General features: G+C 37.6%; 1 protein-coding gene across 3 annotated transcripts; it reads right to left on the bottom strand.

Moving 5' to 3' along the window:
- Window positions 1-17477: 17477 nt before the first annotated feature.
- On the bottom strand, window positions 17478-21912 carry LOC149666538 (uncharacterized). Of its 3 annotated transcripts, none has more exons than XM_089841517.1 (4): window positions 19839-21912; window positions 19609-19782; window positions 19395-19544; window positions 17478-19317 (listed from the first exon to the last, which is right to left on the bottom strand). In XM_089841517.1, exon 1 carries the CDS (start codon window positions 21907-21909, stop codon window positions 20341-20343), a length of 1569 nt encoding a protein of 522 aa, XP_089697643.1. In that variant the 5' UTR covers window positions 21910-21912; the 3' UTR covers window positions 17478-19317; window positions 19395-19544; window positions 19609-19782; window positions 19839-20340. The 3 variants fall into 3 exon arrangements, with proteins under 3 accessions (XP_089697643.1, XP_089697645.1, XP_089697644.1); XM_089841519.1 differs by having other exon boundaries at window positions 19395-19505; XM_089841518.1 differs by having other exon boundaries at window positions 19609-19762.
- Window positions 21913-27671: the final 5759 nt, after the last annotated feature.

The raw sequence follows: 27671 nt of genomic DNA, 5'->3' as shown, positions 1-27671 counted from the left end.
GTTCGAGGACAATTATTATTCACAACAAAAAGGGCTGGCAATGGGAAACCCATTATCGGCACCTATAGCAAACTTAGTTATGGAACACGTGGAAGGGAGTATCTTACAAAAAACTAGTATTAAGGATTATATAAAACTATGGAGGAGATACATGGATGACATCTTTTTAATCAAAAGTAAAAATTTAGAAACCAGTAAATTATTAGATATAGTAAATAAAACGTTAGAAAATATACAATTCACATTTGAAGGAGAGGAGAATAGAAGTTTACCGTTCTTAGATATCTTAATTAAGCATAATAATGAAATATGTATATGCTCTATGTATCAAAAACCGACCCATGCAAAATCATTTTTAAATTTTAATTCGGCACATAACAAAAAAATTAAAATTGGTATTGTTAAATCCTTTAAGGATAGAATTGAACGTTTGTCAGATGAACCTTTAAAGGACAAGACTATGTTTAAGGGACAATTCATAAAAAGCGGATATCCCAAACAATTAGTTGATAGCATATTTAATAATCACGAAGTGAAAAATAATAGTACAAAAGAAAAACCGGAATTTGTTATATCACTACCTTATCTAGAAGGTATTACGGAAAAAACAATTAGGCAATTAAAAAATATAATGTAACATTAGTAAGTAAAACAACCAACACCCTTAGAACAGAATTAGTAAAAAATAGACCTAAAATAGACAAACTAAAAAATACAGGGGTAGTTTACGAAATTAAATGTAAATGTAATGAGAAATATGTAGGCCAAACAAAAAGACGGTTAGGAAAAAGACGAACAGAACATAAAAATTGTGTAAAAAATGAAATAGAAAATAATGGATTGGCAATACATATTAAAAATAACAAGAAGCATGAAATAGATTGGGAATCGGTAGAGCTATTGTGTCAGGAGGTGGGGTGGTATAAAAGATGCTTTAAAGAAGCAGCGTACATAAGAGATAGGGGCAGCTTAAATTTAGACGAAGGAACAGTAAAAATAAACGCATGGGGGGCGTTTAAATTTAAAAAAATGGGGTAATATTGTTTTTTGTTTGCTGATAAAGAAATGTAATTAATTCATTTTAAGTTTGTACGGCTGAGGAAGAACCACGGTTCGAAAGCTCCCGAAAATAATTTTTAATTTCTAGTTTTAAATAAACTATTCTCCATGAAGTAGCAGCACTTATTTTAAAATCAATTCTTATAAAGTTTTACCATGGAACAGAATTTTAATATTTATAATCACAAATTTTAATTACTAAATTACAAAAACCGGTTCAAAACCTTATTAGTTTTGAAACGATTAAATTCTAATTTTAAACATATATATTTGTCATGACATCACACCCTCGTATATCTACCAATTTCATCAGCTTAAATTAAGACTAAAAATATTGATGTGACGTCCCTTTAGCTACTAACTCTCAGTCTATTGAATGACAAACTATTTCCTTTTCTGCAGCTAGCGGGAATGAGCACTGAAATAAATTCATCACCACCGCATGTACGCAAAATTAATAAAAATTAAGACCGAAGTAACAGATATTAATCAAAACGCGTCTTGGATTAAACCAAGACCTAAAAAGTATCGATAAGAACATGGTTAATCACTTGACTGAATGCGCAGATATTGAAACTTTTTTTTTAATTAAATCTTACATGCTTAAGAAAGTAATGTTCCATCACCCTATTCCATTGAATAAACTTATTTTAATGGTAGTAAATATTTTCCCTCTCAATAATTTGAAAAATTTACTTATCTCGGGTTTTCGAGCACAATTCCATTCCCCGAAAACATTTTATAACTACATTTATTATCACTTTTAAAAGTTTTCGTGTGGAAAATACCATATAACTACAACATAACAATGACAAAACGATTTAGGGTAGTCTGCTTTAGCCTCTGCTGCGCCCGATACGACCAAGGAGGATGTATAGTTGATAGAAGTACGCCTTGTGCCATTCTCATGCCTTGTCTTACGCTGGCCTCGTTACCAAGGGAAAAGCCCACTCAATTACGCATTGAACTGCTCGAGAATTCTGTGTGAATTACTTTTTAAGGTATTCGTCAGCAAATAGTTTTTGAGAGCATTCCTCGCCTTGAAATAGGACAACTACGAAATAATTCGACCAAATTGAAGTTTAAATATTCGACCAAATTTTATTTTATAAATATCTCTACCATTTCAATTTCTATAAAACTGTTCTACTAAATGCATACAGAGTGCTACTTGAAGTCTCTGGGGCTACTAGAAATACTACATTTTCTATAGGAAGATTCGCTGCGACAAGTTTATAAATCCCATTCCTTTAAAAACCGTTAATACATGTTCCTTGTTCCTGAAGATATACAGACTAAGTAGCGGAGTCGAGCCACAGCGTCCTAGATCACGCGACTCGGTGAACGCGGGCTATATTGCAAAGTAACCAAGTCACAATTTTCACGCTACGACCGTGCTTAAGTTAACAATTACAACAAAGAAAATCAAAAAATTACGAATATCATGGACGCCCCTACTCCTTGCGAACCATAGAAACGCCATGGCATATAACCGTGTGACCATTGTCTGTCGTACCGCTGATATAGACCCTTTCTACGTAAAAAAAAGAAATGTCAATCCTCAGTATCGGGACATACAGGGGGCTTCACCCCTCGCCGTCTCTGCTCTATTTATGATCTTTCCATCGAGCGAGTTGGAAGGCAAAGTTTTACCCCCATGTCTTTCCCTCTAAGATATGTCGAAGTGGTCTATTACATAATTCAGTTTAACCAAGAGCAAAAATCATAACGCCCCCATTCAATGTGCTGCCATTGTTGAAATTTGCACTAAAATTAACAAAAGGTTTCACTATGGAGCGTACAGGGCATGAACGGGGGGATATGTTAGCAACCTATTAACGACACAATGTCACACACGTACTCTCTTAAAAGTGATAATAAATGTAGTTATAAAATGTTTTCGGGGAATGGAATTGTGCTCGAAAACCCGAGATAAGTAAATTTTTCAAATTATTGAGAGGGAAAATATTTACTACCAGTAAAATAAGTTTATTCAATGGAATAGGGTGATGGAACATTACTTTCTTAAGCATGTAAGATTTAATTAAAAAAAGTTTCAATATCTGCGCATTCAGTCAAGTGATTAACCATGTTCTTATCGATACTTTTTAGGTCTTGGTTTAATCCAAGACGCGTTTTGATTAATTAAAAATTGGGCTTTGTGACTTTAAACTACCCAAGGTTCCGAGGGAAACCCCTACAATTTTGTCGCGCTTTCTAATGTATTTTAGCAATGTACAATGAACTCCATATTTCTCAGCCTGTTACGGCTACAATGACCATGCGGATCTGTCGACATCTAGTAACTTAGAGATTTATAATTAATATTAAGTATTACAATTATATATATAGTTTCAATAGTTTTATGTAAAATAATGAGTGGATTTACATGAATATGTAAATGGGCTACCAACCAAAAGTACTGCCTTAACTTCCCTTGTAATAGCTATGTGCAATGAATTATATATTTAGTTTTAATAGTTTTTCTCCTGTAAAATAATGAGTGAATTTACATGAATATTCAAATATTTTTTTACTGAGTGAAATTATGTAAATATTTAAATAATTTACTATTTTTAAAGAAAATAATAAAATTTCCCGCAGTTGGGCTCGAACCCACTTACTACAACCTACCACTACGCTAGAGCACCGCCGCTCCGTAATATTTTGACTCCATCATAAATGGCGACAAAGTCACTTGTGATATGGTAGTGGTTTAAAGAGGGCGTAGGCGAGACGACGACGAAGGCGGAGCTAATTTTCCGTTTTATGTCCCATAAATGTCCGTAATATTTTGACTCCATCATAGATGGCGACTAAATAAAAAAAAGAACAGTCACACCTCCCCATATAAAATTAAATTGGTTAAAATAATTTGGTCAATAAAATCCGCTTGCAATGAATATGTTGGTTGGCACATACTAGCTCCCTTTTATTACTAGTAATTTTGTGGAGGATCAGTTGTTAGCCATGTAAGAGATAAGCAATATAATTTAATAATTTAATTTAAGAATAATTTTATGACCCATTTAAGTATGACCGTTCCAAATGTCTTGAAACATTTTTGTTGCAAGATATTTTGACGAGGAAATTAATCGCGTCCGTGATTCGTTCATGGGACTAGTGGAAGTTCCTAAAGCAGACGCACAAACGTTATTAAAAAAACCCCTGGATTAGAGCGTTAGGCCTTCCACTAGAAAACTTGATCGGATTTGCTGCAGATAATGCATCTGTAATGATGGGGAGCATAAGTGGTGTTCAAGCTCTTTTAAAAGAGCGTTGTCCTAATTTATACGTCATGGGTTGCGTCTGCCATTCATTCAATCTCTGTGCTTCGTTAGCCTGCGAGACATTGCCGCGCACAATCGAAGATCCCCCTAGAGACATTTATTCGTATTTTAGCCATAGCGCTAAAAGAATTTCCGAATTCATAGAATTACAGGAATTCGTAAAAATAGAGCCCCCAAAAAATACTTCGACCATGTCAAACAAGATGGCTGTCTTTGGAAACGGTTGTAAAAAAATCCTAGAACAATGGGATGTCATGATTGTAAAACATTTAATATTTGAAAATAATTCTTATCTTAGTTTTTTTCACCAAAATACCTTAAGTAAAAATATTTCATTATGAAATATCTGCATCGTTTTAAAAACATTAAGCATGTGCATTTTACTTTCTATTAAAAAATATACAGTTAGGTTTGAGCATTCGGCTCTACAAAGAGAATAAAATGTACTAAAATCGTTGATAGCTGATAAAATAAATGTAGTATTGAAACCTAACAAAACGTGTTCGTTAATTTTAAGTTGTGCTTCGGATGTATGGGGTGTGTTCAACTTTATACCATCGTCCAAGACTTAGTATAATTTGCTCGAATCAATGTATTCCACTTTATCCCCTTTCTCTTAAACATTTGATCGCTCAAATTCTTAAATTAAACTGAGGATTAGAGGAGTAATAAAGAGTTCGAAGCCGGTGTGAATATCTGGCGGGGTATATCTAGCGCTAAGAACGGCATCACCCAGAGCTACCATATCCTCGGTGTTGTTAAAGAAGGAATTATCAGAGGTGGGCTCTTCTGGAGATGTTGCCATCGGATAATCCTCTGACGAGGAATCGTCAGGTTGGGTAGAGACAGAAGACCTTTGAGGTGATGGTAACGGGTTTCGACTGTGAATCTGGGAATGACGGTTAAGATGAGTTTCGCGCGCGAAACTTCTCCCGCACCTAACACACGAATATTTAGTATCGCCATGATGTTCGCGGAAGTGTCTTTCCAACGTATATTTTATCTTAAATTTCTGATCATAAATACGGCAATTAAAATCGTCATGCTGCTTGCACACGTGTTTTGACAGCATGTTTTCACTCTTATACCGCTTATCACAAGTGTTACACAGAAACATTTATAAAAATTTATGAAATACTACTACGTTTATGGAGGGTGTAACTCAGAGTAGAATAATGAGGAATATATTTCGGAGGTTTATATACCGACTTTACCTCGTTCGAAAACAATTTCATGGCGCCAATGGCCTTTTTTCGATCCATAGTGCGCCTAAGAGGAGCGAGGGAGAGAGAGGGAGATGAAATACTTTATTTAAAAAAACCAGTATGCTGCCCTGACAATACAAGGTTGTGAACACACAGCGTACCATTCAATCGATTATCGACATCGTTATTATTATTTTTAAAATTTTCTGTTTGTGATTTTTTTTCTTATAAAAGTATATTTATGGCATTATATATTTAAAACCAAAAAAAATGAGTATTAGTTGCCTGAGTATAGATGGGTATTTAAAATTTGTATTGAATTTCTAAGAACGGACATGGCTACGTCCGTTAGGGTAGTCGGGGGCAGACCAAACCTGTCTATAACATCCGCGAGAAAGGATGTGATTGTTCCACGGGAGCCTATATATAGTCCTATCGTTTCCCATTCATGAATGAGAGGGTATTTCTCCCGAAAATATTCGTGCGTTGGGTTCATATAATTTTTTTTTTCAAGTTGACTCTACCAGCTTAGTCTTCGTATTGTTCAAATCGAACTGTCGGGTCAATTTTGAATCCTATTGGATTCGTATTTGGAGGAGACGTCCAATCTCTTACCCTCGCCCTGCCCTTTGAATCAACGACAACTAGATCGGCGCGTTTATTTGTTTTGGTGGCCGAATCTACGCAGTGCATTTCTTTGTGCACCTCATATCCCTTATTAATTAGTGCCGCCTCAAGAATATTAACGATCGTAGTTCGTACCTTTTGGATAGTTTGACGTTTTTTCCGATACGTCGCTGTCGTCGTCGCTAGAATCGATAAAGATGGCGTCATTTTCAACGTCCTCGTTCCAAAGAGCTTCGAGATGTTCGGTCGTGATCTTCAAATAATCGGAGGCCCTTTTCTTGTCGTTCGAAAACAATTCCGTGGCGCCAATGGCCTTTTTTCGATCCATAGTGAGCCTAAGAGGAAGGAGAGAGAGATGAAATACTTTATTTAAAAAAACAAGTATGCTGCCCTGACAATACAAGGTTGTGAACACACAGCGTACTATTGAATCGATTATCGACATCGTTATTATTTTTTTTTTTTAATTTTCTGTTTGTGATTTTTTTTCTTATAAAAGTATATTTATGGCATTATATATTTAAAACCCCAAAAAATGAGTATTGCAAAAGCGTTAAAAATGCGTATTAGTTGCCTGAGTATAGATGGATATTTAAAATTTGTATTGAATTTCTAAGAACGGACATGGCTACGTCCGTTAAGGTAGTCGGGGGCAGACCGAACCTGTCTATAACATCCGCGAGAAAGGATGTGATTGTTCCACGGGAGCCTATATATAGTCCTATCGTTTCCCATTCATAAATGAGAGGGTATTTCTCCCGAAAATATTCGTGCGTTGGGTTCATATATTGTTTTTTTTTCTTTTTGTGGAAGTTTTATATTTTGCTTTCGGCATAGTGAAGTTATTTCTGTATTAAAATTTACTTTTCCGTGTGATCTTGCATAGCTTCATTCGTTTTAATCTAGTCAAGTTAACATTAGTCTTTGTCTAAATGATGAAGTTGAAAAACTTGAGTATACCAAAAATTATAGTTTTTCGAGTTATGACGTTTTCGCTAAATGATGAAGCTGAAAGGCGAGAGTATATTTTAAAAACTTCTTTCATTTGCATTTTATTATTATTATTAATAATATTTACCGTCAAACAAGTTGCATACCTCAGCTTTTCAATAATTTTCCAATAAGAAATTATTTCTGACAAGTTTAATCGCATTATAACGTTTAAAACAAACGGAAATTCACGGAATTTTAAATTTTCCTGACTGTAGCAGCCGATTCACGACTTAAGCAGACGACGACCCTTTGCTTTCCCCCCGAATCCCCCCGAATCCCCTTTGTTAACCCTAACTTCCGGCGATAGGGAATAAGGTGGATTAAGGTCGCCTAATGAGAGATAATTTTGCAAGGACTCTTCGATTTCGATAAACGCCTCTTGATAGGTGGAGACCTAAAATAAAGCGTTTATATAAGTGTTAAATTATATATAAATGTTAAGGAAAAGCTTCAATACCAAGACGGAGAATTTTTTTGTGATTAAGTTGAAAGCGTTGTATGTTAATGCAACGAGGGTAGTAGAGAACAGTCGCTCTTTACCTATTTTAACATAAGCACCGTATTTCTTCCAATTTGACAAGACAAAGTTCACGTTTCCGGATGGGGCCAAAATTTGAAGGGTTTTCTTGCTAAGTGGATATGGAATAGTCGCTAAATGGCAGGACTGAAAAACCTGAATCCGAGGTTACGAGAAAGTTGCGAAGAAAAAATAAATAATCAGAAACTTACGAAACCAATCTTATTTTCTTTTTGCCGAATGGCGTCGCTAATATGAATAAGTCTACTTTCCGGACCAGTTATTAAAACTGTATTCAAATCTTGGAGGTAACCCCAAATTATGCTCTCGTCTTCGGATTAAACGCAATCTTCAATGACCTGGAGTTGGACGAATGGTTGAATATGTTTGTCCATTTTAATTTGATGAGTTTTATTTTCTTGAGGTTTGGCAGCCGCTTTTTCTTCTTTCAATATTTGTCTAATTCTTTGCCTCGCTATGTTAAGGTCTAAAGACAAAATTTCAGTTAGCTATGATTTCTGAATATTTCTGGGAATAGATGAAATTAAACAGTCTTTAAGTGGCTTGTGATTCGTTTGGAAGCTGTTCGGAGGCTTTGTCGGTATGAATTAATTTTAAAATCTTAGTTGATTTTATAAGAAATACATTCACATTTTTTTCTTTGGCCATGTCTAAAATAACGTTTAGTGCCTCACTTGGACTTAGAGCACTAAGTCGTTAAATTTCATTTTGACTGATGTTGGTTTGTGAAGTTTTATGAAAAAAAATTTGTCAGACTGAACGTATCGGCACTATATGATAATCAATAAACGTAACAGCGATACTTACCGTTCACTGTTTACTTTGACTAAGTCCTAGTTTTTGTCTTGTTCCGTGTTACTCTGTCGGTTAGGGTCAAGCTCTTGGGCTGCTTTAAGCTCTCGGTCAGGGTTAAGCTCTCGGGCTGGTTGAAGCTCTTTGGCGGGGTTCTTGTTTTGAAGAAGTATTTAAGTATCGTTTATTACATATTCGATAACTTTTTCGATAAGCATACAATGTTGTACTTTCCTTATGAAAGAAGTTTAAAAATGGCAATATTTGAAATATAGAATTAAAATGTTTATTTGTTTCGCACACTCTACACATACACAGTGTGGTCGAGATCAGACTAAGTTATGTCGATAGTAGGAGGTATTTTACAGTCTAACTGATGACTGGTAAGGTTAATCATTCAAATTGCACACCCCAATTGGGATCATTTTCTAGCTGCCCATATTGTTTACAATCATACAGAGAATCTCAAACTGTAGGTAGAGAAAAGCGGGCACAGGGAAGAGATTATAGAAAAATGAACGCATTAAACGTTAATAATGTGGGTGCTGGAGCAGGGTCTAGTAGTGTAACAGCAGCTAGTAATATAGTAGTAGTAACTAGCGTGCCAAGTTTCCTCTCTCCTCCAGTAACAACGATTAGTAGCATTAGTAGTAGCAATATAAGTAATTTCAGTAATTTAACCTCTACCACCAATTCGAATATGAATACCTTGCCCATTACGTTTTGATATTAGAAACTGTTAAATCTTTCGGAGAAACTTAAATATCGTATTTTGACTTTCGAACTAAATAAGCTCAGTAAATATCGTATTTCTTTCTTTAAAATATGGGAATTTGAATTTCAGAATTTCAAAGTTGGGGGTTATTTTTTTCTTTTTTATTTTCCTTTTTTACATTTCTATTTGCAATTTTATATTTTCCATAAGTTGGAAAGTTTCTAAGGGAACTTTAAATGCGTTTAATATCATTTAAATTGAAATAATGAAGGTTAAAATTAAATAAATAACAAATAGCTACAATAATAATAAATAATATGAACTGAAATAATTGAAGTTTTAAATAATAAAATCGAAAGTTGTTATTTAGACATTAAAAACTCTTAAATTGAATTAATGAAGGTTAAAATTAAATAAAACAGCATATAACTACAATAGTGATAAATAATATGAACTGAAATAATTAAAAGTTTTAAATAATAAAATCGAAAGATATTAAGTAAACATCGATTTGAATTGAATTAATGAAGGTTAAAATTAAATACACAACAAAGAGCTACAATAATACTAAATAATATGAACTGAAATAATTAATAGTTTTAAATAATAAAATTGAAAGTTATTAATTAAACATTAAAATTATTTAAATTGAATTAATAAAGGTTAAAATCTCATAAAACAACAAATAGCTTCAATAGTAATAAATAATATGAACTGAAATAATTGAAGTTTTGAATAATAAAATCATAAGTTATTAATTCATTAGACATTAAATTTATTTAAATTGAATTAATTAAGGATATAATATTAAAATTCCATATATAACATATAGATACAATAATAATAAATTATATAAACTGAAATAATAAATAGTTTTAATAATAAAATTGAAAGTTATTAATTAAAAATTAATATTATTTTAATTGAATGAATAAAGGTTAAAATTCAATAAAACAGCATATTACTACAATAGTGATAAATAGAATTCCTTCATATTCAAGGAAATAAATTCATATTAAGTTAGGAATTGAAATAATTAAAAGTTTTAAACAATGAAATTGAAAGATGTTATTTAGACATTAATATTGTATAAATTAAATAGTGAAGGTTAAAATTAATTAAACCAACAAGTAAAATAGTAATAAATATAAGGATTAAATCAGGAACACAAACAAGTCAATTAGCAAATAAAAGAAGAAAATTTCGAAGTTAGTTAAAACTAAGAAATTTAAGTATTCTGTTCTTCAAGTTCAAATTGAAAACAAAAGAGCAAGTTGAAGGAATTTTTTATCTTGCTTAGAGTAATTCTTTGGTCTATGTGTGATACTTACGTTGATGATTAGTTAAATTACCCTTCTGCGCGCTTGCAAAGTCACATTGGTCACATTTAAAGGGCTTCTCGCCAGTGTGAATGCGTTCATGTGCAATCAAAGTAAGGCACATTTAAAGGGCTTTTCGCCAGTGTGAATGCGTTCATGTGCAATCAAATGACTTTTCTCTGCGCTTGCAAAGTCACATTGGCCACATTTAAAGGGCTTCTCGCCAGTGTGAATGCGTTCATGCCTTATCAAATTACCCTTCTGCGCACTTGCGAAGTCACACTGTTCACATTTATATGGTTTCGCACCCGTGTGCGTCCTAATGTGAGTTTTTAAATGTCCTTTATGATCAGTAGAATAACTGCATTCAGTACAGCAATGTTTCTTCTTTGGTTTCCCTATATATATTCATGTATAAAATCATCGTGTAATTAATGGTAACAAATTAGCATCAACTCTACACTATAGTAGGATATGTTGCATTAGGACTTAACCCTTTTTTAAAGGGACTCCGAAGAATTCAGCTACGAGTGAGTAAAAATGAAATACGTCAGAGGCACGTGACCGAGGCGAGTTGTTTTTTATTTATTTATTTTAATTTAATTATTTTTATAATATAATTTAGTTAAATGTTGTTAAAAGGGAGAATTTAAGTCACCCACCCAAGAAGTCTTGTATGTGGGTGACTGTTCATATTATATATCTTTTATTTATTTTACCGCTTTTAGTTAATAGAAAACAAGAGATTTTTGTATTTGTTAATTAATTTTATTTTTTTCTTTTAATTTGCTAAATATTTTTTTGTATCCATTTTCTTATTTCATTTTTAAATAGATTATAATTATTTTTTTTTTAGTTAGAGTTCAAAGAAATTATTAGTTCGTTTTATTTCGAAACGTAGAGCTGAAATCTCGCGAAAGAAGCCTTTTAATCTTGGAATCACGTGGTGCCTGTGACGTATTTCAAATAATTTTTTACCCACCCGACTATATATCTTCTTTGCTGTCCCTTTATACAGTGAGCACGTATGAGAAGGAGGATCGGAGAGACCAGCCCACCCTTTCTAAACCGGTACACATGCACAATCGGCGCAACAGAGAGGGAAAACCATCAGAGAACTTTGTTTGCGGCCGAGACTACCACGCCTAATCGCCTATCTCTTGTGTGAGCCTCTAACCGTCTTCTCGTATGTACCCTTTTTGAATTTCCTTCTTAACGGAACAAGTTACGTCTGGCTCCTCGGCTATGCGCCGAGGTAGGTGCGCGTGAGAGAGATATCAGGCTGTGCCGTTCTAATTACCTTCCCTCTTAAACTCTCCTTTTTATAAGTGCTCATTGCTTCATCTAACCTCTTTAACGAAGGGGGAATTTCCTCTTCCCTAACTGTATGCTACCATTGAGTATAGAGAGATACCAGAGGGGTGTAGTTTAAAGGCTCTTTCAGACGATCCAACTTTTTGACTTAGCTCGATGGGTCAAAAAGTTGTATCAACTTGCCCAACTTTTGAAGGGAAAAGTGAAATAAATCCTTCCTATTCACACGACTACACTTTTACCGCCAAATGGAACTTTTTAAGCGCCACCTACCTTGGCACTTAGGAAATAACCCGCGAAAAAGGCTTTTTTTGAAATTTATTTTTGATTGGCTGGAGAAATGAACTTAAAAAGCTGAGTCAGCAAAAATTGGATCACTGATATCACAAAATATCAGAGAAGCTTGTTTACTGCCGAGACTACAGTTAACTACGCATATCTCTTGTGTGAGCCTCTAACCGTCTTTTTGTCTTTCCCCTTTTTGAATTTCCTTCTTAACGGATCACGTGACGTCTAGCTCCTCGGGTATGCGCCGAGGTAGGTGCACGTGAGAGAGATATCGGGCTGTGCCGTTCTAATTACGTTCCCTCTTACACTCTCCTTTTTATAAGTGCTCACTGCTTCATCTAACCTTTTTAATAACGAAGGGGGAATTTCCTCTTCCCTAACTATATGCTACCATAGAGAGAGGTCAGAGGGGTGTAGTTTAATATGGCTCCCCCCTTTCCACCAAAATGGCGGACAAACTTTACAGAGTGGAAAGGCTTGTGGTGGAATGCATCTGATTGGCTTAGCGGAGGCATGATGTTTAATGAAGGATGTTTTCACCCCTTTGCCCATTCCCTATAGATTTTAACACTTGCCTTCGTATTTGTCCTTAACCACTTGTTTCTTGACCACGGCTCCTGATGTAATTGCAAGCGGCTTGGGCTTACCAGTAGGAATTACACTGCTAGTTGATGGCATATCCAAGGTTGGTATTTCCAAGATGCCCAATTCTTCATCAGATGTGTCCGTGCTGGATGATTCTGGTTCGTATTGAGGTGGAGATTCCTTTTTTTCGGTTTCATAAAGTCCGTAAGAGGTGGATTTAACCCTAAATAAAATTAACCCTTAATGTATTGCAATGAGAATTAGGCTTAGCGGTTTATACCAAGCCGAATCATCTCTTCGTAATCGCTTTTCATATTGAAATAGCGAGTCTTCTGGAAAAATCCAAATTCGGCCCAATCTTCCTTTGGAAAATACTTCTCTAACGGTTTAAATTTGTCCTCCATATTTAACTTTAATTTGGAGTTAATTATTAAAACATATAGCGAGCGACGAAAACCTTCCTTGCCTGAAAAAGTTGAAACTGTAAAGTTATACTCGCGCGCCAAAATTCAGCCAATAAGATATCATGGCTTCGCAAAGGTCAAACACCTCAACTTAGTCACTTTTCTGAAAGCGGAATGAAGCGATAATGAAGTTATGATAAAAGTAGGTAAATTAGGTAAATTTTAATTGTTATGGTCAGAATATAAAACTAGGGTTTATAATAATGAGTTCCCAAGAGTTAGAAGAAGGTGAAATTAACGAAGATTCTTCGGAATGCCCAACCCAAATGTTAAGCCTTGGCCAGGCAGATGTTGTTGGTGTTGCGCAACTTTCACAAATTGGAACTGGAACTAATTTAATGTATTCCGGGGGTAATTTGGATGTAAATTTTAGTAATAGCAATCACAGTCACGATGAAAATTTGGCCAATCTGTTTGTACCGCAAAAAAACTCTAGTTTAATACCCATACTTCCATTTATGGACAGAGACGAACGTTTGCAAAATTTTATTGGATTACCCCAATTACCTGGTCCTATATTTAGGCCAGATTTGACAGTAAACAACAACGCCCCCAGTGATAACGTTACCGTAATTCCAGGGCTCGTCCGGACGTTGCCAATTATTTGCACGTACATAGAATCACCGATGTGACTTCGCGTGATTTTAACTATTCGCGTCAAGCAATATCGCGAGAGCCGTGGGAAACTGTTCGGAACGCAAAATAATAAATTGTTGACGCCTTCCAGGGACCGATGGGCACCTTCGTGCTAGTTATGCGACGAGCCAAGTTCCCACGACCGTCTTGCTGTCGGCGCCATTTTCCATGGTCTCGCACGGGGCACTGCGGCTGCTACGGCGCCGTCAAGGGGTCCGCCTGCGGGAGTGGCAGATCCACGCTTTCCGTCAACGTTGGCCGTTTGCCCCAGCCGACCTCCTCCTCGCCCAGTCTCCAACACTAAGGGTTTCCCGCGTGGGTGACGTCACCTCCGTGGCCATCTCACCTCTCGTGATCCAAGAGGAGCGGCCGATTTTGATTTTTGATCTGGCTGGCCTCCGCCAGCTCAGGCAATGATCTGCCCTTGCCTTCGAAGGTTTACTGTTCTTGCCGTGCGTCGCACGCGCTTTAGACGCCCCTCCCAGGGGTCTCATATCCGAAGTGAGACACACTTCCGCGGCCGAGGTTCAAACAGAACCCCGAGAACAGACGTCGCAAGCGGTGCAGGTAAATGCGGAGGCGCATTGGGAAGCGGCAGCCCGGGCCGAAGCGGCACTGCACTGGACGCCTCGGTCCGAGGCGGCTGCGGCGGCCACTCCACCGGCCGCTAGAGTTCCGGCCCACCCTTGCCGGCCATCGGATTTCGGTCGGGTATCCCCCGTCTCTGACTTCTCGGCTCCAGCTGTGGACACTCCAGTTCCTCCCGGACGAGGACGCGCAAGGGGAATCGTGCCCGACTCCGCGTCCCTTCCCTCACGAGGGCGAGGAAGTGGGAGGGGGCTAGGACTCCTCCTACTACGCCCCTCCCCTCGGGCGGAAACCCCGACCACAGAGATAAGGGAGACCATCTCCCATGACAGAGGTCGTGGGGGTTCCGCATCGGCGACGCCTATGCCAACGAGCGCCTCGGTGAAGCCGGCGACCGCACCAGCAAACATGGTGCCAGATGAACGGTTTACCTTATGTCGCCGATGTCAAGTAGGCCGTCATCATGAACGAAATTGCTTCAAGCCGAGGCCCAAGAGGAGCGAGGCTTACAAGGCCCGCCGCCGTCACCGGGAGAAAAAGAACAGTTCCACCGCCACCAAAAGGAGGTCCCCGGAGCCGTAAGACTCCCCAGAGTCCGACTCCCCCTAAACGCAGACGACTTCTTTGGGGGGGGAGGATGTAACGAAGAAGCCACCCCTCCTACGTCGTCTGCTCCATATCATATTTTTAAGACGCCCTTAGCGAAAATGTATCTTTTCCCCACCAGTGGCGCCTGAAACGCCACTGGCTCTCTTTTTGTTAAAACAACTATTGGCGGGGATAAAAACCCCCCGCCTCCGCTGTAACAGGGGCAGTCTTAGCAGTCAGTCTCAAGTTGAGACGTGTTTGTTTGGAAAATAAAAGTTTATTTCAATTACCACTGCGTTTTTCTTGACAAAATGGATAATTTGGTAATTATGGTTTTTATCATTAGTCATGGACAATAAGTCCTTTAAACGGGAACCTGGGAACTTCTTTTAGTTTTCTAGTTTTTATTTAAATATCTTTGTGGCGCGAAATTAGGCCCCCTTTTCCTAGTTTTAAATTTTACGGTTACAATACTTGTCTCCATCTGCTTTTTTCTTCAAAATTGTACTGTTTTATATTGAAATACATCTCAGCAGAGATGAAACTTAACGAATCTATCATTATAGTTTTTTATATATTGCTACAGAATTTAGGTTGCTAACAGCAATTTTTGGGAGGGTTTACGGATTATTTGGGGGGGGGGGGGTAAGTTTGGAATTTGGGGGGCTATAGCCTCCCAAAAAAGGCCAAGCGACGCCACTGCGTCTTATCCTTTTAAAATTTTGTATGTAGAAACACTATTAGTTGGTAATAACTGGAAGTACAGAAAATGTTTCATCCATTGAAGTACATTTATGTTCTATGCCGACTGGAAGCTTGGAGGATTGACAGGGAGGATCCGGCACTGCAACAAAGACTGAGGGACTTCGTCGTCTGTCCCCGGTTGACCAACCATTGCTGCAGGCGGGGTTAATTACGGCAGCCTCTGTCGGGCATGTCCGATTTCTCACTAATTTTGTGACCATGGATACTAATACTGATTTAAACACCTCTCTCATTACTAACGTCTCTGAGGCTACCGTTTCCATTGCGGATTGCACGCGAGATGTTATTAAGCATTCGGAAGATTTTTCAAAGAGCTTCCGGTTGGTATTTCAGGGCACGATTGCTCCCGTTTTGATTCAACTTTAGAGGATATTCTTTCAGCTCCAAATTCTCTATTTAAAGTAGCCGAAGTCGGCAAAGTTCGGCGTCTGTCATCTCACATCAAAGATTGCGTCTATAAACTATTTGACCGCCACCAGCGTCTGGTGACTGAAATCAAAGCTCTAACATCAAAATTAAGCCTTACTTACGACGATCGGGAACAGCTCCGGAAACAATTGCTGGACACCCAATCCCTTCTCTCCCATGCAATAACCTCTTCTTCCTTCGCAACCTAATCCATCGCATGACACAATTAGTGTTTCATCTCCTTGGATCACAGTCTCAATGAAAAAGTCTCCAAAACAAAAAAGTCTAACCCATCTACCACACCAGCGGTAGTTAAGTCGGGACCTTCTAAGTAGATGAAATCAAACCCAATCAAAAGCCAGTCTTACCTGATCCGGCTTGCACTCTTATAGTATATCCGAGTAGCGCTGGTAATGCGTCCTCCGATGACATTCGGAAGACACTCCAGGACTCCATCAATCCCGCCCAACTTGGTGTGGGAATCGAAATGGTTCGTAATTGTAAAAGCAACGGTTTTGTTTTGAAATGCCGAACGACCTCAAGCGCTGACGATATCAAAACCTTTGTCTCCTCGTCTTCCATACTTCAAGCGTCTCTGAAAATAGTATCCCCCTCAAATCTAATCCCAAAATCATAATTTTGCGAGTTTCAAAGTCCATCGAAGAGGATCAGATCATACCAAACCTGATCTCGCAAAATTCCATACCATTTCAGTCTTAGACTAGACGGGATTCTGACTTAGAGGTGTTCAGTCATAATCCCACGGATGGTAGCTTCGCACCACTGGCCGCTCGACCAAGCACATGTACCAAGTGTCCGAACCTGCGGTTCCTCTCGTACTGAGCAGGATTACTATCGCAACGACGAGTCAACAGTAGGGTAAAACTAACCTGTCTCACGACGGTCTAAACCCAGCTCACGTTCCCTATTAATGGGTGAACAATCCAACGCTTGGCGAATTCTGCTTCGCAATGATAGGAAGAGCCGACATTGAAGGATCAACAAGTTGGGAAAGCCAAAATATTACCTCTCCGAGTGGAGATGACTATCACTACCCCTTAAACAACCTAAATATATGCATCTATCGCTTTTTTTTTAATTCTTTGCAAGTGCAGGAATTCAATTTTAAAATAGTCAATTGTTCAAGCCTTTTCAATATCTCTCACTTGCTGTGGAAACTCTACCCCCCCCTTATATTATAAAACTTATCGACTTCATACATGTATATTATCATCATTACTTGTCTTAAATTACCTTCGACGGCCGAACGAGGTTCATCTTACATAATATAGGGACGATGTCATATATTTTAACGTTCACTTTATTTACTTTTCATTTAATTCAAGACCATAACATTCTGAAAGTACATTAGGCTAAGAAGACAGTATTTATAATATTACATTAGTCTCAGAAGACAGTATTTATAACACTTCAACAATACTTCAATATATACAAAGAAATAAATAACATAATACATTAAACTGTACAGTAAAAGTTAAATATAACCTAATTAAAACCATAAAACCCACAATACATATGGGAACAAAAGGTTCTTGAAAAACCATTAACAGAACAGTATTTATAATACTTCAACGTTTCTATCTATATACAACATTGAATAGTTATTTAACATTATATATTGGAACCTTCAGTATAATTTAACATTAAGCAAATTCGAACCATAAAAACCCACAGCGCATATGGGAAAAAAGGTTCTGGGAAAACCCATTTGGGATTATTAATATTGAAACACTTATTTTTAAATTATTGATTTTCCACTCTGACGTCTGAGCTATCCACGAATAAATTGATTAATAGCATTAACAAACGATGCAATGGATGTCAAATATTCATGTCATAATACAAGCTAATTCGAACCATAAAAACCCAGAGCGCATATGGGAAAAAAGGTTCTGGGAAAACCCATTTGGGAAAAAACCATAATCAAAGTTGAATTATTAATATTAAAACACTTATTTTTAAATTATTGATTTTCCACTCTGACGTCTGAGCTATCCACGAATAAATTGATTAATAGCATTAACAAACGATGCAATGGATGTCAAATATTCATGTCATAATACAAGCTAATTCGAACCATAAAAACCCAGAGCGCATATGGGGAAAAAAGGTTCTGGGAAAACCCATTTGGGAAAAAACCATAATCAAAGTTGAATTATTAATATTAAAACACTTATTTTTAAATTATTGATTTTCCACTCTGACGTCTGAGCTATCCACGAATAAATTGATTAATAGCATTAACAAACGATGCAATGGATGTCAAATATTCATGTCATAATACAAGCTAATTCGAGCCATAAAAACCCACAGCGCATATGGGAAAAAAGGCTCTGGGAAAACCCATTTGGGAAAAAACCATAATCACAGTTGAATTATTAATATTAAAACACTTATTTTTATATTGTGAGTTGATTTTTCACTCTGACGTCTAAGCTATCCACGAATAAATTTATTAATAGCATTATCGAACGATGCAATGGATGTCAAATATTCATGTCATAATACAAGCTAATTCGAGCCATAAAAACCCACAGCGCATGTGGGAAAAAAGGCTCTGGGAAAACCCATTTGGGAAAAAACCACAATCAAATTAGGACTATTAATATTAAAAACTTCTTCAGACTGTTTAAGGATGAATGTTTGGTGGATAGCGTCCGAAAGAAAGCAATAACCTAGTAGATGAGGCGTAGTTCATAAAGTTTCGTTTTTTCGAAACTATTACATAAGTGTATTGGCGCTGTACGTTTCTGATAACAAAGACCAAGACGACTCCAGTTCCACAAAATAGGAAAACTCTGCCTCTTGGCGTTAAGTTTTTATCCTTTCTGTATTTCCACTGCTAGACCGCTATGCAGCCCGCCCTTGTATTGCTCTACTTGCTGCTCCCATAACATTGAACGTGCTAGAACTATAGTTCTAGTCGATAAATTGCGGCGCAGTCCAACTTCCGCTTTGAGCGTTGGCCAATTTTTGAGGACGCTGCAGTGTTACCAACGGCAGATAACGCCGCCAGGAACATTTTCAAAATCACCTCGGCCGCGTTTTGCCGAAAAAAGGGGATTTTCGACTAGGACTGTTGAATTGTCGCCGATTATTCAGTCATTTCCGCTTCGCCATACCTAAAACATTTTTAAAGTACGCTATACAAAATTGCTCCATTCTTCACGAAACCTATGAAACTTGGTGCAACACTTACACTTTGTTCAGTGGTTCGCCTTTACATGAACCCACAGTTGCCGCTCCAGATCTCAGTCATCTGATGCAACCATTTTAACGTTTTCAGAGTTGTATTTCACCTTTATTAAGCCTAAGGATAAGCCTTGAGATATATTTGCCGACGTATTTTCTGAAGAACCACAATAAATCACCTCAACGATTATCCCCATTAACTAATTATCACTATTACATACCTTGTTTACAATTTCGTTGACCTTGTCCTCCATGGTTACCCATGAACTAAACCAATGCTGTAGGGCATTCATGAACTACGCATATCCTCTAGGGTATTCATTAACTACACAAATCCTCTAGGCTACTCATGAACTACGCCAATCCTCCAGGTTACTCATAAAATATACCATATTCTTAAATGGATTAATACCAAACTTATATGACCGTCAATTACAATAATGATACTTACCATTTTTTTTTCAAATCTTGAAGTCAGATGTGGGTTCTTTAGTCAAGGATCCCAAGCCTTGTGTGGGTCTCTTAGTCAAGGATCCCAAGCCTTAAGTGGGTCTCTTAGTACAGGATCCCAAGCCTTATTTTAGGTTTCTTAGTACAGGATCCCAAGCCTAATTTTAGGTTTCTTAGTACAGGATCCCAAGCCTAATTTTAGGTTTCTTAGTACAGGATCCCAAGCCATATGTGGGTTTCTTAGCCAAGGATCCCAAGCCTATTTCTCGTAGTTTAGACCCTTAAAGCAACATGCGGCTCCATTGGCGCCCCTACCATGATGCCTAACCTTGTATATACATAATAATTTTACCTTGCCGTAGGTAGGTAACAATGAGACTTAATGCATTAGGGAGGATCTGAAAATTATCCTAACAAGCTAAATCCAATGTACAATAGAAAGGTCGTCAATAAGGGGCGCACTGGAGCTCCACCTTGCTTTAAATAAATTTTTCCATTTCAAACTATGTTCTTTTAAAAATGCAAATACCCTTGTGGTAAGAATAATAAGACTCTCTATAACATGCATTGTATCGGTCTCGAAAAAGTTGGTTACCAAATGCCAAATCTAATTGACAATGATAGTCAGTCGAATACTTTTGTTCTAGACCCGGCAAAAGAGATATTCCATGTGAATCAAAGAACATTCTCAGTGCCGTTTGGCTCTTTAAAAAGTTAATATTGAAATCTCCAACCACAACTGTTGGAATAGACGAATCATATTTCATGTCAAACAAAGGGTTAAAGTCCTCAAACACAGTTCTCAAACTTCCTAAGGGAGATTTGTACAACAACACCACAGATATAAGTTCTCCTTCTATGTAAACATCTAACCAGCAACGTTCCACGTGAGAATTTCTAACAGGAATGTCGCTTCGTAAAACTCTAGTATCTATCTCTTTAACTTCGTTTTCAGACGTGTCTCTTAAATATATGGACGAACCAAAAGCAACTCTGCGTGCCGTACTTGGCAAGTAAATACCACCTACTTCCTTAAAAGATGGAACTCTAAAATCGTCCGTCTCTTTTTTCCACGTTTCAACAAAACATAACATTTGACTTTTCATAATTACATTGTCTGCTAAAACATCTTCTAAATGAGCATTTAAAGACTGCACGTTATGTACATAAATGTAAAGGGGATCATGCAAGAAAGGTAGTTCGATGCTTTTTGTGTCTCGCAACCTCTTAAGTTCCAATTCTACTAGGTTGTTTTTGGGTGAATTAGGAACTTTAAATTTTCCATCAATATATAAACCGGAAGCGGTTTTCGCTCTACTACAAGCCACATATAAATGCGCTCTTTCAATTTTTTTTGTAGCCTTACAATGAACCACTACCGAGGAGTAAGTATCACCCTGACTTTTATGTATCGTAATGGCCTCAGAAACAACCAAAGGCAATTGTTTCCTAGAAACTGAGGCATTATTTTGTCTCCATTTTCTATTAAACGACTTGATGACCTTTTCAACAGGCGTCCACGAAGCGTTAATATCACTATTCAAATATAAACCATGACATTTTTGCCTCAACATTTTCCCAACTTTGGGATCGTCAAACTCCATCCATACCCTGAACGGGATTTTATCCCCGACCCTATTTGTGCCGTACTCTATCTTTCTTAACCAACCTGTCGCGCCATTAGTTAGTCCGTCAGAGGTGTCAACATTGTTGGTCATCATATATCTCGCGCCACACGCAAGAGTCAATTGTTTGGGCAGACCATACGTATCAGACGTTGCTAACTTTTCAACTTGGGAAAGTATGTTATTTTTAACTTCACTACTAAGATCACCATTGACAACATCTACTGAAACCGAAACAGCCTTTTCCGTATTCATGTTTAAAAGCTTATTTTGATTGAATTGGTTTACTTCCGCGTTAGTGGCGAAAAGATGTATCGCTTCTTTTGGGGGTACACGCTGAGGCGTTACCTCCAGACTACTAAAGAAATCAATATCATTTTGAGTCATACTTCCCACAGCCATTCTATTTAAAGCTTCAGCAAATATTTTATCATCCCTCTGTCTCATAATTTCCTCTAGTTCGGCAAATTCAAATTGCTCCCATATTGGGTTACCAATTAACGACGCGTAAGGATTATCTTTCTCACTTTGACCTTGAAATGCGAAATAATCGCAAACTGGTCTCAATTGGTTAAAGTCTCCAACTAGAACGACAGACACACCACCAAAATAATCAGGACAACCCATAATCTCTTGTAACCTAGCGTTTACCCGATTAAACACTTTCGCTCCAACCATTGAAATTTCGTCAATTATTACTAGTTTTACTTGACAATAGAGTAACCTGCATTTATGAAGTGTTTCACTTTCCAATCTCGATATATTTCCACCAAATTGGCTAACGGGTAAACTAAAAGTACTGTGCAAAGTTGCCCCACCTATGTTAAAGGCAGCCTTGCCAGTAGGTGCGCAACGGATTACTTTCGCTTCCGATGGATTACTCCCAGGTTGTTTGTTGTAAAACCTTGACACAGATTCAAATATAGCACTAATCAAAAGACTTTTCCCCACACCAGCGCCCCCTGTAACAAAGAGGCGCAACGGAGTTTCTTTGCTTTTTACATGATACAAAACATGGTAATATATCTCTCTTTGTTTTGAATTCAATTTTCTAAGAAGGGCGTTGTATTCAGAGTCATTAATTAAGGTAATTGACGGAGCAACAGTATTTTCGGCATTACCATCAATAATTTCTCTATTAATATTTCCTACAGGTTCTTGAACCGTATTAATTAAAAAATCGGAATCATCCATAGCTAAAGATCTATCAACTTCATTTCTATGTTCTAATTCAGGCTGGATATTAGTAACATCCACTTGAATTTCTCCATTTTCAAAATCTGCTACAGCCTGTTCCACGGCTGCTTCGTCAATTTCACTGTGAAATTCTTTCCTAACTTCATTAATAGTTTCGCTACAAAGCTCATATTCTGATTTCATATCCTTTGTCAAAATATCATTACTTTCATCGCGCCAAGGCTTAAATAACATTAATTGTTCACGATAAAAGTTATCGGGATCTTTTTCTAAATTGAATCTTCTGTACCTAATAATTTTAGCACGGCCACGTTTCCTAATAAACCCTGATTCATCTTTAAGTTTCAGCCATTTACCACAAGCTTCAACTTCATTGCTCTCTCCCTCATCAACATGATCGTGGGCGGCTTTAGTCACTCTACGGGCTTTGGAATATTCGTACCAGGCACCAAATTGAGCTAACGTTATTGCCTCTAGTTCCTCTGGCCTTTGAACATAATGTTCTAGCATCCCAGAGGCAAAAACGTCATTACTGTCTGCTGGTAGTTCTTCAAGTTCAGATTGACTCTTAAGAATGTGTACACGATTTTCAGGGGCATTGGTGTTTATAAAAACACAGGCGCGACTGCACCTGGACACAGGAATTTGTAAACCACAGTAAGCCGCTTCCTGAGCGCTTACCTCGTGGGCATTCAAGAACTGATTAGCAATTAGTTTCAACTTCTGTTTTACTGTACATTTATCATTTTTTGCCTGTTTAGAAGCTTCGCGCAGAAGCAAAGACATCCCTCTTTGAGACTTTCCTATATATGATACAATATACATAACCAGTGCGTAAGCATCAAGAACGAATTGAATGTCCATATTCGCCTGCCAAAGACGCAAAGCGCACGGATTGTAAGGATTAACTCTAGTATCTTTGGGGTGTCTTTTCAACAAAACTGTTTTCCTTTTGAGGTCATAAGTAACGGCAGAAATATACTCGTCTTCAGTTATACGCAACTTAGCTAGCAACTCCTCAAAACTATCTACCCAAAACTCTTTTTCTTTCGATTGCAACATCTCATACAACTTCTTTGACCTTTCCTTACATCTGAGTTCTTCCTGTACGCTACCAGGCTCTCTTAAACCAGGGTCGTAAATTATGGTTCTGGGCATAGGTGGAAACGGGATTCCAAAACGACAAACGGAATTATTATCGACCTTCTTTCTACAAGTCGTTGTGTGTTTGTGAATTTGTAATAGTGTTAACAAGTCTAAATGATCGTCATTGTGCTCAGCAGCACAAGAAATAACATTATCAATAAATTCCTCTACTTCCTTAACATTTGAGAGATCAGTTTTAAGTTTTGGAGCATCTTTTATCCAAATCAAACCATGTTGGTGGGGCGAACCTCTTTGCTGTATTTCAACTCTAAAATAATAGTCTTCTATAACGCCAAGAGGACCTAATTTCTGTAGAGCCTTAAGCAAAGCCCGAAAACGGTGGTCAAAATATCTAGCGCAAGTAACAGGATCATCCTGAATCAGTTTTGCTCTTTCAGAAAAACTTAAATTGCTAATATCATCGTTAGGTAAACTCTCCTGCCCAGAGGTTAGTCTCAAAATATTCAGTAGCTCAGGCCATTTACTTTCGGCAGCCGAAAACGTTATGAAAAAGGTAGCCGTACCAACCTGTCTAATCATACCCATCAATTCCTTTTGTCTGTGTTGCCAATAAGAAGGCGAGCTCTGTAGTCTTTCTAAAACCCTAAAACCATCATCCTGCTTAATTAAACCATCAAGAGAACCTGCAGAAGCTAAAAGTCCAGCAGTATAATTCGACCCATCTGTTCTTTTAGTTTTGCTCATGCAAACCTGTATAGATTGACTAACTTTCAAGGTTTCTAATTTGACAAAAGAGTAAAACAATTTCGAAGGATTTTTAGCACAGCGCCTATCAATATTACGAAGCTCCCATTTAAAAATATCACCAAAACTTCCCTTAACCTTAAGATTCATTTTTTGACCTACGTAGATGCTTGGGAATGACAATTCTTCCGCATCCTCGTCAAAGAGTAAAGACATTGGGGTTTGACCTTCACCGGGAGCAAACTTAACATGCATGGTATTACTTGGCAAAAAATTACTTAAAGAAACTAATAATGTATCTTGATTCCCAACTGTTAACGAACTACTTTCGTTAGGTTCATTCCACATATCATCGCTATCATTCTCTGCGTTTATTGGCGCAACTGGATTATCTCCTGCAACATCATCTTGATTTACCTGACGGTCATTTTCGTCAACAATAAATTCAAGTTCTTCAGGAATGGGGTCTAATATGTCACTCTTAACGGTAATTCCATGTTTAACATACAAAGGCGTTTTTACCAGAACGTTAAGGGCCTCTAAAATGACTTTGGGTCTCACAGTTTCGTACAAATAGGGTGTGTTATACTGCATTCTTCTCATAAACTCAATTTGAATAGTATCCGTGTCTCGAGGTAACCTTGGTAAAACCGAGGCGGTGGACTCTACATTTATAGGGACGTTAACCACATTTCCTTTAATACCACGTTGTTGGTCACACCCTAACCTTCGTATTTGCATGAATGGTATTCGTGGTGATATCATTCTTTCTTCTAAATTACTTATGTTACTTAATTGCGCAGGTATTTCAGGAAACACAAATCCATTTTCCCTTGAAAATTTTGGAATTTGCTTTCTCTTAACGCTTTTATTACAAGTACTACACAAAAATATTTCATCATTCAACTCTCTTTGTTCAATACCAGGGACTGACAAAAAATCTATGGACTTTACAATGGTGCCAGATGACTTAAAAAAAAGATTTGAACATCCTTCACACGGCCACGTTGGGCCGTCTTTAATGCTATCAAAATAGGTCTGCTCTATAACCGAGGGGTTTGCTCGCCTATCTGCGGCTGAAGATCTATTTCTAGAACGTTCAGACGTTCTAAAACCTATATCTTCACGCCTGGCAGCCTTAGCCGTCTGGTTTCTATCACGTTCAGTGTCTCTATACTCGGGATCTTGGCGTCTAGCCGCCATACCTGCTTGGTTTCTATCACGTTCAGTGTCTCTATACTCGGGATCTTGGCGTTTAGCCACCTTAGCCGCCTGATTTCTATCACGTTCAGTGTCTCTATACTCGGGATCTTGGCGTCTAGCCGCCATACCTGCTTGGTTTCTATCACGTTCAGTGCCTCTATACTCGGGATCTTGGCGTTTAGCCACCTTAGCCGCCTGATTTCTATCACGTTCAGTGTCTCTATACTCGGGATCTTGGCGTTTAGCCGCCTTAGCCGCCTGGTTTCTATCACGTTCAGTGTCTCTATACTCGGGATCTTGGCGTCTAGCCGCCATAACTGCTTGGTTTCTATCACGTTCAGTGTCTCTATACTCGGGATCTTGGCGTTTAGCCGCCTTAGCCGCCTGATTTCTATCACGTTCAGTGTCTCTATACTCGGGATCTTGGCGTCTAGCCGCCATACCTGCTTGGTTTCTATCACGTTCAGTGTCTCTATACTCGGGATCTTGGCGTTTAGCCGCCTTAGCCGCCTGATTTCTATCACGTTCTTTATCTCTAAATTCGGGATCTTGGCGTTTAGCCGCCTTAGCCGCTTGGTCTCTATCACGTTCTTTATCTCTAAATTCGGGATCTTGGCGTTTAGCCGCCTTAGCCGCTTGGTTTCTATCACGTTCACTTTCCCTATACTTTGGATCTTGGCGTTCAGTAGCCTTACTTAACTGATTTCTTACACGTTCGCTTGATCTATACCATTCATCAACCCTTTTTACTTTCTTGGTAAATATTCCACCCTGATTTTCAATTTCACAATTTGACTCATTCTCTCGCTTTTTCCCCTTACCTAGCGACTCCCTCTTACTGCATTCTTCATTTTGTCTCAAGATTCTTAATCTTTCTAACGGATAGACATTACCATGGGACGTACAAGGTACTTGTTCATCGCTTTCGATGATTTCACTAATATTAGCATTAACATTTTGTACATTATTGGGTTCCTTATTAATAGATATGCCTACGCCTACAGTACTTTCAATAGAACATTTATTTAATGCATTATCTTTCGTACGATCATGGCCAACTGGCCTCGTGGTAGGACCAACATTTTGTGTGCTAGAACCTGCTCCCGAAAGAGACTTTTTTTCCGCGGCTAAAGCTCTTCTCCTTTCATTTTCGCGTTTCCTAAATTCAGGATCTGACCTTTTAGCCCTCATTCTTTCCCTAGCTTTCCGTTTCCTGATTTCCTCTTTACTTAAATTATTATCTCCCTCCATTTTATTATTCAGTTAAATACTCACAAAATCCGCAAAAGCAATCCCCTTGCAAGACTCTGTAATTATTCGGTTAAAAACTCACAAAGCTCCGCAAAAGCAATCCCCTTGCAAGACTCTGTAACGTTTGAAATATAATTTTCCGAAGAAAGTTATTACAGAAGATCGAATTATGAAGCACTACCTTTGAAATTCAAATTAAGAATGATAAAAGTGCGTAAAAAAGGTCTTTCACAAATAGGGGGAGTATAAACTAAACAGCATTTGTTTATATTTAAAAAATATTCTTAGATTGTCAAATACTTCTTCGCCGTTGAATTTGTTTAACATCAGCTTGTAAAAAAGGTCTCTTTCAAACTAGGGAATGATAAAAGTGCGTAAAAAAGGTCTATCACAAATCGAGGGCGTATAAACTAAACAGCATTTGTTTATATTTAAAAAATATTCTTAGATTGTCAAATATTTTTTTCGCCGTTTAATTTTTTTAACACCAGCTTGTAAGAAAGGTCTCTTTCAAACTAGGGGTGGGGGGGGCGCATGAAAAAACAGTTAAACATTATTCATAGAATAATTTCCATATATGGGGGTAGGAAAACGGTAACAGTTGACAAAGACTAATTGTATTTACATTAAGTGGACAAGCAACGTTTCACTATTTTGTGGTTTTGAAAATGCATAGCTTGGCAACACTGTCACTTGTCCCGCGAATC

This window comes from Phalangium opilio, unplaced genomic scaffold (assembly GCF_054372755.1).
Source record: "Phalangium opilio isolate 3A_F unplaced genomic scaffold, DU_Popi_V2 ptg000060l_1, whole genome shotgun sequence".
Lineage (NCBI taxonomy): Eukaryota > Metazoa > Arthropoda > Arachnida > Opiliones > Phalangiidae > Phalangium > Phalangium opilio.
This window is presented reverse-complemented; position numbering and strand designations above follow the sequence as displayed.